An 11,755-nucleotide genomic window follows, 5' to 3' on the forward strand; every position below is an offset into this window, starting at 1 on the left:
AAATGCTTCATCACTTCTTAAATTCATAAATATTTACACGTACATTTGTTTAAAATTATGCCGACACTTTCTCAAAATGTCATAGCATCATTTAAAAAGGTGAAAAAAAAGTTTTTTGGTCCGTCAAATTTACCAGAAATATAAATTTGGTCTCTTATTTTCTATTAGTCGATATTTCATCCCTTATGTTTTAACTGGCAGAATGCCCGTGCGTCGCAACGGGGTGCATTGACTTCTTCTTTTTACTGTCAAAGCACTCTCCTTTTCTTCCTTTCTTCCTTCTCCCAACTAAATATGTCTGCCGGTTGTACGCACGGGCCAGATTTGATTAGGGGGGACCGGATGGGCGCTTTTATCTGATTCAAACGCACATAATTCGGAAAGAATGAATGTTCGTTCGTGCATTGGAGTTAGCCTTTTTTTAGGGTAAGCAAAGAGCTTTATTACGAAATGTGCTGGGCAAGATCGCCCATTACAAACTCAGCAACATTTGCTGGAAGCACATGATCAGCAACTAGAATATCACCCACTTGACGGGAGAGGCCTAATCTGGCCATATGATGCGCTGGCATATTAGCCTCGCGCTTATAATGGGCAAACCCACATGTGGAGAACCAAAGCCTGGACTGCACCTAAATGCCTTCAATCGCCTGCGCTTGACGCGAACAATCTGGGGCGCGTCGGTTTAGTGCCTGTTCCAGCATTAGAGCGTCCATCTCCACAGTCAACCTCACGACCCCTAGTTCAGCCGCAAGATCCAACGCTTGCTCCACTGCTCTTAACTCGGTGCTGAATGCATCAGTGGTATGATCAAGCCGTCCCGCCCGCGCAGCCACAACCTCACCTATGCTATCCCGGACGACCACTCCCCAGGGTCCCTGCCCCCTTTCCTCGATAAACGCACCATCGACATTGAATTTTAGAGTGTCCTGTGGGGGCGGGATCCAACGTGGGGTGCATGCCGGCGAGGGGGCCATTTTGCAGAAACACACCCGGAATTCTTCGGCCGTGCATGCAGCTCTAATAGCGAACTGCGCGTGCTCAATTGGTTTCTCTCCCTCCCTAACCTTGTTGCGCTGACTCCACCACTCCCACCACATGACAATGATAACCATCCGGTCCTTTTCGACGAGCTGCCACAAATATTCCAAGGTTGTGTGAATACTATTGCACTCTGTCAGCCGCTGTCTAGCATACTCAAGGCCAAGGCCCCGCCACAACTGCGTAATTTCGTGGCATTCCACAAACAGGTGTTCAGCCGACTCGTTTCTCATATTGCACAAGAAACACTTGTGATCCTCAATTGCCATTCCCCTTCAACACAGAATATCTTTAGTGGCAAGTGTGTTATGCACAAGACGCCACATAAAATGCCTAACCTTGCCCGGGCATGGAAGTTTCCATATCCTCTTCCACTTTGCCTCCCCTCCCCCCTCAAGGTCACCGGCCACCTGAGGAATCCCATCCCTTTGTGCAGCACCAGACTCGGCCAATGCCCTCTTCAGCTTGTACGACTGCTTGACAGAGAATACACCTTTGGGGTCAAAGTGCCTGGCCAAGAAGTCGACTGCTCCATCTCGTAGAGGCATTTGAAGGATCAACTCCGCATCCTCCTCCCAAAAGATATCTCGGACCAGTTCCGTGTCCCACTTGCCGGTCGATGGATCTATGAGCTCAGAGACCCTGGTCGAAAGATTTCCTCCATGAGGGGTGATCACTTGCCTAGACCAAGCTCTGGGTATCCATGGATCGTCCCAAATGCGAATGCTTGCCCCGTCTCCTACACGCCATATCATCCCTTGCTTGACTAGGTCAATTCCGTAGGTGATGTTGCACCACGCGTAGGACATGTTTGTGATCTGGCCGGCATCCAGAATGGAGCTCTCCGGGTAGTACTTGGCCTTCAAGAGCTGTGCGCACATGCTGTCTGGATTTTCAATCAGACGCCACACTTGCCTTGCAAGCATAGCAATGCTAAAATCATGAATATCTCGGAAACCAAGACCCCCCTAACCTTCGACCTTGTAAGTTTTTGCCACCCAATCCAGTGGATCTTATTATCCTTATCTTGCTGGCTCCACCAGTACCGCGCAATCATAGAGCTTAGCTCTTTGCAAAAGGACTTGGTGAGGTAGAAAACAGACATTGCAAAGGTTGGAACTGCCTGCGCAACACCCTTAACCAGAATTTCCTTGCCTTGCCGAGATAGAGTCCTCTCATTCCAGCCCTGCATATAGTTCCATATCCGGTCTTTGAGATAAGCAAAAGCCTTCCGTTTAGAACGGCCGATATACACTGGAAGTCCCAAGTATTTCTCATTATACGCCTCACTAGCAATGCCCAAGGCTCCTTTCACATTTCCTTTGGTCTGTTCGGAACAGTTTTTACTGAACATTACTGCCGATTTTTCGTGATTAACGCACTGCCCCGAGCACCTCTCATAGACCTGGAGTATACGTTGCAGTTCCACAGCTTCAGCAGCCCGCGCTCGCATCAGGAGTATCGAATCATCAGCAAAAAACAGGTGCGAGATGGATGGCACACCCGGACAGATTTGTATGCCTCCAAACGAACCACGCTGTTGGGACTCATTTAGAAGAGCCGACAGTCCTTTAGCACAAATGGCAAACAGATATGGAGAACTTGCATCGCCTTGCCGGAGCCCTCTAGATGGCACAAATTATTCGGAGAGATCCCCATTTATTTTGATCCTGTACCTCACCGAAGTTACACACTTCATCACAAGCTTGACCCAGCTGCCATGTTCATGGAATTTTTTATGGTGGCCGCCTGTGGGATTTAGAAACAACAAGTGCTTTCGAGGGATCAACCCATCTTTTGAATCGAATCGTGGCACGTAAGGTTCATGGAGGACTTCCGGTTGCTGGTGCAAAGGGCAAAAAGTAGGCTAGTTCCGTTCATTCATACCTTGTTAGATTCCCCATAGGAACCCCCCCCCCCTTTATTCTTGTGTACACCCATTTGGTCTGCACCTTCTGATCTCCTGAACCCCCCCTCCCCCTCCTCGTGCCTCTCCCCGACACTAACATGTAAATAAATATGACCTTTCTAATTTTCTTATATAAAGTCAGTGGAGAAACTTGTCCACAGTGTTCATAGTTCGCCAAAATAAAATTGCCTCAAGTTTGGAAAGCAATATTCACATACATTATTAGACAGAATTTGAATAAAACGCACATCAGTCCATTTGCGGTCATGTGTTTGAGTTGGCCTTACCACCGTGCCTACCAATCTTGTCGGCGAAGCCGCCAACCGAGCCGTCACAAGCTGTCCACGTTGCCGGGCTGGGCCTGGTTGGTACCATAGCGGTCAGGCTTTACTTCATGCCAGGAAGGACCGCCCTAGATAGGATCTTACTACCGATTGATGGGCAATATGGCAAGTACATTAGTTTAGATTGTTGCTGTCTATAAAGTATGCCTTTTTTCTTTAGAAAAGGAGGATGATCCCCGGCCTCTGCATCTGGGAGATGCATGCGGTCACTTTATTGATTATTCTCGAGGACCTTACAAAGTATTACAACAATATGCTCGAATCCACCATCTTGGCTACATATGCCACTACTCCTATCCATATGATGAAGGGGTGCTAGCTGGGCCAAATACCGAGACCACTCACCTAAGCCTATCATCAAAAGTCAGAAGCCCCAGCCGAGCCACATACCGGATCTGGGGCAAAAACTGGTCTGACGCACTCACAAGTGTCGCCGCCGCTATCCTCCACAGGTCCGTCTTCAGAGCAGATATTGAGGCTTCTACCTTGTCAGGCCACTCTGTCATCGACGCCACCATGACGCCAGACAACCACCTCCTCCTGCGCGAGTCCATCACCGCGCATCAGGCGCCGAGTCTCCACTACGCCACGCCGTCGAGATCCGCCATCATCAATATGTAGGATGAAGCACCGCTCCACCAAAAAAGCCGGCCACTGGTCCCTCGATCCCGCGTACGCCTCCAAGAACGACGCCCCCAAAGAGGAAACGACACCAACGCGTCGCCGTCTTCCGATCTACTGATCTAGGGTTTCCGCCGGAGGTAGCAGATAGAGATCTGGAGCTTCTCCGCAGCGATGCCTTCAAGAAGGTAATGACACAAAAGAGTGCCGCCAACGCCGGTCTTGGCATCAAGCCGAGAACAAGGTTTTCACCTGGATCCGCTCTAAGAATCTCCATCAAGCATCGTGTGCACGGGTCGCCGCCGATCTAAGCCGCCGCACATCGAGCAAGCCGCACCGGGCAGATCCGATCTGTCCGGAGGGCAAACCACGCATGGCCCCGACCCAACCACCAGGCCCTGCATGCCGCCACCGCCGATCCGATGTCAGATGGTTCGTCGCTGCAGATCCGGCCTCCGCCGCCGAACGCAGCCAAGGCCGCTGCCCGCTACCACTTCAGTTCAAAAAGAGACAGTTAAACGGACACCTTATATGCTGAATAATCTATTTAATTATCTGAAACAATTTACTGCGTCCTTCCGCCTTTTATTTGCTTCACTATACAAAGATGAAGCATGATAAGATGAACGTAAATCTGGGTATATGCTTGGTTAGGCGTGACACTCCATGCGGCCTGTTTAAAACGGGGATGAAATGTCCGAATTGGACAACTCGGAAGAACAAAACTAACTAGCTAAATGCCCGTGCGTTGTCACGAAATAAAAAATAAGAGGTGTATAACAAGATAATTATCTATAATTTATGAACGTGTGCCTGGTCTATAACCTATCACAAAAACAAATATTTTGTTTTTATTGATTTCTTATATATGAACATGCACCGCTCTATTATTCTTTACCTAGCCAAATGTCCCCTGCATACCAGCTTTGAAGAAGAAATTTTGCTCTTTGTAATTTCTCCCTTATGTCTTCATGCCGGAATACTCTTTGTTGCTCTATTTTTTCGAAGTAAATGAAAGGATGATGAAATGTTATCCATGTCGAGAGTGGACCTTCTCCTACACCATCTACACCCTAAAATAGCATGCACATGTCGAGAGGCGTTCGCCACCCTCGCTATCTGAGCCCCTTGGCATCCATGGCAGCAGGTTCCACTAGGAAGGAGAAGATCGTCAAGTCATCTGGCGACAAGGAGGACCGGCGCCATAGCAGCAGTCCCGCCTACCCGTGGAGGTCGCTCTTACAGATGAAGACTTCATCCATCAAATAGAGATCATGATGGAGATATCGCTCCGTCAGATGCGCCCGGCCCCACCATCACCCTCCCCACTCCGACCGGTCAAGGACGAGCCTTTGTCCCCACCTCCCCCGTGCAACCGCGGCGGCACCCCGTTTGGAGGCCTCGTCAAGGAGGAGCCCACGTCCCCCATGCAACCGCGGCATCTAGATCGGGCGTTGCAAGCAGGAGCAACAGACGTCACCGCAGGCGCATAGCCGGAACACACGCATTGACGAGCCCGCGCCGCCACGCCGCCACATCCGCCATGTCAAGGATGAAGTTCCAGCCGCGATCATGAAGGTGCAAGGCTGCAGCCTCCACTTCCTCGGAGCAGCAGTTCCTCGGGATCAAGGGTCGTCGTGTCAAAGGAGGAGCGCGTGGTGAGGCAATTGGTGTGGTGCGACTGGCCCATCCGACGCTCGCCAAGTCGAACGTGGTGCCGGAATGGGTGTGCAACGCAGCATGGGTACTCGCCCGCTTCGTCACCACAACGGAGACGACCGCTATACGGCGCTGTCGCCTTGAAAGCCAGATCCGCAAGATCGGCAAGGAGTGGTCGCTTAGCAACTCCTCCACCAATGCCAAGGGCTACAACACCGCCAGAGCTCTGCGGGAGCCATCGTCATTGGCCTCGGCGGCCCTCGACGCCGCGCAGAAGGAGACGGAGCGTCTCCTCTCTGCAAGTGACATGTAGTTGTCAGACAAGGCTGACATGGTGGACCTGCGCCCTTCCGCCGTTGGAGGGGCGACGACAACGGCAGTGCAATAGGGTCGTCTCGTGCAAGTTGTAGTATTTATTTTGTAGTTTTCAGTTAGACGGTCAAAATATCAGCCTTTTTATGTAAATTATGTCCCAACAATCCCAGATGCTTCATGTGGCGTTGCTCGATTGCAAGGATATGCCGGTTTTCACTAGGCCAAGGTGGGTAGCACTATTTTTGGGCAATTTTTCGGAATTTCATTTTTATTCTAGTTTCGTTATCATGTTTCATCTTCCTTTGACAATTTTTTTGTTTCCCATCTACTTTATTCATTTTTTACTTTCCTTTAAAATTTAAATGACATTTTCTAAAAACCGTAACAATTTTAAACTTACATCAAGACTTCTATAAAATATACAACCCTTATTATAAATGTATGACAACTTCTCTATAAATAGGTGTAAGATTACCTGAACATTCTTGAAAAAGTACAAAGATTTTCGTATAAATGCATCATGACTTAAAAAAATGTGTGAACATATTCAGTAAGTATGTGAAATACTTTTTAAATAATATGAATTATTTTCATAAATGTGTGAATTTTCTTAAATTATATGGTTTAATAAACACATGAACACTTTTAAAATGCACGAACATTTCTTAAACATCTATCAACTGTTTATTAAAATGAGTGAATGTTTTATATTTATAGACCATTATTTTAAAAACGCGAAGGGCGTTTGATATGAACACTTTTGAAATGCTTCATCACTTCTTAAATTCATAAATATTTACACGTACATTTGTTTAAAATTATGCCGACACTTTCTCAAAATGTCATAGCATCATTTAAAAAGGTGAAAAAAAAGTTTTTTGGTCCGTCAAATTTACCAGAAATATAAATTTGGTCTCTTATTTTCTATTAGTCGATATTTCATCCCTTATGTTTTAACTGGCAGAATGCCCGTGCGTCGCAACGGGGTGCATTGACTTCTTCTTTTTACTGTCAAAGCACTCTCCTTTTCTTCCTTTCTTCCTTCTCCCAACTAAATATGTCTGCCGGTTGTACGCACGGGCCAGATTTGATTAGGGGGGACCGGATGGGCGCTTTTATCTGATTCAAACGCACATAATTCGGAAAGAATGAATGTTCGTTCGTGCATTGGAGTTAGCCTTTTTTTAGGGTAAGCAAAGAGCTTTATTACGAAATGTGCTGGGCAAGATCGCCCATTACAAACTCAGCAACATTTGCTGGAAGCACATGATCAGCAACTAGAATATCACCCACTTGACGGGAGAGGCCTAATCTGGCCATATGATGCGCTGGCATATTAGCCTCGCGCTTATAATGGGCAAACCCACATGTGGAGAACCAAAGCCTGGACTGCACCTAAATGCCTTCAATCGCCTGCGCTTGACGCGAACAATCTGGGGCGCGTCGGTTTAGTGCCTGTTCCAGCATTAGAGCGTCCATCTCCACAGTCAACCTCACGACCCCTAGTTCAGCCGCAAGATCCAACGCTTGCTCCACTGCTCTTAACTCGGTGCTGAATGCATCAGTGGTATGATCAAGCCGTCCCGCCCGCGCAGCCACAACCTCACCTATGCTATCCCGGACGACCACTCCCCAGGGTCCCTGCCCCCTTTCCTCGATAAACGCACCATCGACATTGAATTTTAGAGTGTCCTGTGGGGGCGGGATCCAACGTGGGGTGCATGCCGGCGAGGGGGCCATTTTGCAGAAACACACCCGGAATTCTTCGGCCGTGCATGCAGCTCTAATAGCGAACTGCGCGTGCTCAATTGGTTTCTCTCCCTCCCTAACCTTGTTGCGCTGACTCCACCACTCCCACCACATGACAATGATAACCATCCGGTCCTTTTCGACGAGCTGCCACAAATATTCCAAGGTTGTGTGAATACTATTGCACTCTGTCAGCCGCTGTCTAGCATACTCAAGGCCAAGGCCCCGCCACAACTGCGTAATTTCGTGGCATTCCACAAACAGGTGTTCAGCCGACTCGTTTCTCATATTGCACAAGAAACACTTGTGATCCTCAATTGCCATTCCCCTTCAACACAGAATATCTTTAGTGGCAAGTGTGTTATGCACAAGACGCCACATAAAATGCCTAACCTTGCCCGGGCATGGAAGTTTCCATATCCTCTTCCACTTTGCCTCCCCTCCCCCCTCAAGGTCACCGGCCACCTGAGGAATCCCATCCCTTTGTGCAGCACCAGACTCGGCCAATGCCCTCTTCAGCTTGTACGACTGCTTGACAGAGAATACACCTTTGGGGTCAAAGTGCCTGGCCAAGAAGTCGACTGCTCCATCTCGTAGAGGCATTTGAAGGATCAACTCCGCATCCTCCTCCCAAAAGATATCTCGGACCAGTTCCGTGTCCCACTTGCCGGTCGATGGATCTATGAGCTCAGAGACCCTGGTCGAAAGATTTCCTCCATGAGGGGTGATCACTTGCCTAGACCAAGCTCTGGGTATCCATGGATCGTCCCAAATGCGAATGCTTGCCCCGTCTCCTACACGCCATATCATCCCTTGCTTGACTAGGTCAATTCCGTAGGTGATGTTGCACCACGCGTAGGACATGTTTGTGATCTGGCCGGCATCCAGAATGGAGCTCTCCGGGTAGTACTTGGCCTTCAAGAGCTGTGCGCACATGCTGTCTGGATTTTCAATCAGACGCCACACTTGCCTTGCAAGCATAGCAATGCTAAAATCATGAATATCTCGGAAACCAAGACCCCCCTAACCTTCGACCTTGTAAGTTTTTGCCACCCAATCCAGTGGATCTTATTATCCTTATCTTGCTGGCTCCACCAGTACCGCGCAATCATAGAGCTTAGCTCTTTGCAAAAGGACTTGGTGAGGTAGAAAACAGACATTGCAAAGGTTGGAACTGCCTGCGCAACACCCTTAACCAGAATTTCCTTGCCTTGCCGAGATAGAGTCCTCTCATTCCAGCCCTGCATATAGTTCCATATCCGGTCTTTGAGATAAGCAAAAGCCTTCCGTTTAGAACGGCCGATATACACTGGAAGTCCCAAGTATTTCTCATTATACGCCTCACTAGCAATGCCCAAGGCTCCTTTCACATTTCCTTTGGTCTGTTCGGAACAGTTTTTACTGAACATTACTGCCGATTTTTCGTGATTAACGCACTGCCCCGAGCACCTCTCATAGACCTGGAGTATACGTTGCAGTTCCACAGCTTCAGCAGCCCGCGCTCGCATCAGGAGTATCGAATCATCAGCAAAAAACAGGTGCGAGATGGATGGCACACCCGGACAGATTTGTATGCCTCCAAACGAACCACGCTGTTGGGACTCATTTAGAAGAGCCGACAGTCCTTTAGCACAAATGGCAAACAGATATGGAGAACTTGCATCGCCTTGCCGGAGCCCTCTAGATGGCACAAATTATTCGGAGAGATCCCCATTTATTTTGATCCTGTACCTCACCGAAGTTACACACTTCATCACAAGCTTGACCCAGCTGCCATGTTCATGGAATTTTTTATGGTGGCCGCCTGTGGGATTTAGAAACAACAAGTGCTTTCGAGGGATCAACCCATCTTTTGAATCGAATCGTGGCACGTAAGGTTCATGGAGGACTTCCGGTTGCTGGTGCAAAGGGCAAAAAGTAGGCTAGTTCCGTTCATTCATACCTTGTTAGATTCCCCATAGGAACCCCCCCCCCCCTTTATTCTTGTGTACACCCATTTGGTCTGCACCTTCTGATCTCCTGAACCCCCCCTCCCCCTCCTCGTGCCTCTCCCCGACACTAACATGTAAATAAATATGACCTTTCTAATTTTCTTATATAAAGTCAGTGGAGAAACTTGTCCACAGTGTTCATAGTTCGCCAAAATAAAATTGCCTCAAGTTTGGAAAGCAATATTCACATACATTATTAGACAGAATTTGAATAAAACGCACATCAGTCCATTTGCGGTCATGTGTTTGAGTTGGCCTTACCACCGTGCCTACCAATCTTGTCGGCGAAGCCGCCAACCGAGCCGTCACAAGCTGTCCACGTTGCCGGGCTGGGCCTGGTTGGTACCATAGCGGTCAGGCTTTACTTCATGCCAGGAAGGACCGCCCTAGATAGGATCTTACTACCGATTGATGGGCAATATGGCAAGTACATTAGTTTAGATTGTTGCTGTCTATAAAGTATGCCTTTTTTCTTTAGAAAAGGAGGATGATCCCCGGCCTCTGCATCTGGGAGATGCATGCGGTCACTTTATTGATTATTCTCGAGGACCTTACAAAGTATTACAACAATATGCTCGAATCCACCATCTTGGCTACATATGCCACTACTCCTATCCATATGATGAAGGGGTGCTAGCTGGGCCAAATACCGAGACCACTCACCTAAGCCTATCATCAAAAGTCAGAAGCCCCAGCCGAGCCACATACCGGATCTGGGGCAAAAACTGGTCTGACGCACTCACAAGTGTCGCCGCCGCTATCCTCCACAGGTCCGTCTTCAGAGCAGATATTGAGGCTTCTACCTTGTCAGGCCACTCTGTCATCGACGCCACCATGACGCCAGACAACCACCTCCTCCTGCGCGAGTCCATCACCGCGCATCAGGCGCCGAGTCTCCACTACGCCACGCCGTCGAGATCCGCCATCATCAATATGTAGGATGAAGCACCGCTCCACCAAAAAAGCCGGCCACTGGTCCCTCGATCCCGCGTACGCCTCCAAGAACGACGCCCCCAAAGAGGAAACGACACCAACGCGTCGCCGTCTTCCGATCTACTGATCTAGGGTTTCCGCCGGAGGTAGCAGATAGAGATCTGGAGCTTCTCCGCAGCGATGCCTTCAAGAAGGTAATGACACAAAAGAGTGCCGCCAACGCCGGTCTTGGCATCAAGCCGAGAACAAGGTTTTCACCTGGATCCGCTCTAAGAATCTCCATCAAGCATCGTGTGCACGGGTCGCCGCCGATCTAAGCCGCCGCACATCGAGCAAGCCGCACCGGGCAGATCCGATCTGTCCGGAGGGCAAACCACGCATGGCCCCGACCCAACCACCAGGCCCTGCATGCCGCCACCGCCGATCCGAGGTCAGATGGTTCGTCGCTGCAGATCCGGCCTCCGCCGCCGAACGCAGCCAAGGCCGCTGCCCGCTACCACTTCAGTTCAAAAAGAGACAGTTAAACGGACACCTTATATGCTGAATAATCTATTTAATTATCTGAAACAATTTACTGCGTCCTTCCGCCTTTTATTTGCTTCACTATACAAAGATGAAGCATGATAAGATGAACGTAAATCTGGGTATATGCTTGGTTAGGCGTGACACTCCATGCGGCCTGTTTAAAACGGGGATGAAATGTCCGAATTGGACAACTCGGAAGAACAAAACTAACTAGCTAAATGCCCGTGCGTTGTCACGAAATAAAAAATAAGAGGTGTATAACAAGATAATTATCTATAATTTATGAACGTGTGCCTGGTCTATAACCTATCACAAAAACAAATATTTTGTTTTTATTGATTTCTTATATATGAACATGCACCGCTCTATTATTCTTTACCTAGCCAAATGTCCCCTGCATACCAGCTTTGAAGAAGAAATTTTGCTCTTTGTAATTTCTCCCTTATGTCTTCATGCCGGAATACTCTTTGTTGCTCTATTTTTTCGAAGTAAATGAAAGGATGATGAAATGTTATCCATGTCGAGAGTGGACCTTCTCCTACACCATCTACACCCTAAAATAGCATGCACATGTCGAGAGGCGTTCGCCACCCTCGCTATCTGAGCCCCTTGGCATCCATGGCAGCAGGTTCCACTAGGAAGGAGAAGATCGTCAAGTCATCTGGCGA

The 11,755-nt window shown here is 48.6% G+C and overlaps 2 protein-coding genes across 2 annotated transcripts; both read right to left on the reverse strand.

The window, feature by feature from the left end:
- Window positions 1-632: 632 nt before the first annotated feature.
- LOC147988146 (uncharacterized) lies at window positions 633-3,812 on the reverse strand. Its single transcript, XM_087543205.1, has 4 exons — window positions 3,720-3,812; window positions 2,015-2,368; window positions 1,380-1,910; window positions 633-1,133 (listed from the first exon to the last, which is right to left on the reverse strand). Exons 1-4 carry the CDS (start codon window positions 3,810-3,812, stop codon window positions 633-635), a joined length of 1,479 nt encoding a protein of 492 aa, XP_087399331.1.
- A 3,472-nt stretch (window positions 3,813-7,284) lies between these two features.
- Window positions 7,285-10,465, reverse strand: LOC147988147 (uncharacterized). The gene is made up of 4 exons (XM_087543207.1): window positions 10,373-10,465; window positions 8,667-9,020; window positions 8,032-8,562; window positions 7,285-7,785 (listed from the first exon to the last, which is right to left on the reverse strand). Exons 1-4 carry the CDS (start codon window positions 10,463-10,465, stop codon window positions 7,285-7,287), a joined length of 1,479 nt encoding a protein of 492 aa, XP_087399333.1.
- Between the last annotated feature and the right edge of the window lie 1,290 nt (window positions 10,466-11,755).

The sequence above is a fragment of the Triticum urartu genome, chromosome 1A (genome assembly GCF_056163025.1).
Source record: "Triticum urartu cultivar PI428250 chromosome 1A, HENAU_Tu73, whole genome shotgun sequence".
Taxonomy (NCBI): Eukaryota; Viridiplantae; Streptophyta; class Magnoliopsida; order Poales; family Poaceae; genus Triticum; species Triticum urartu.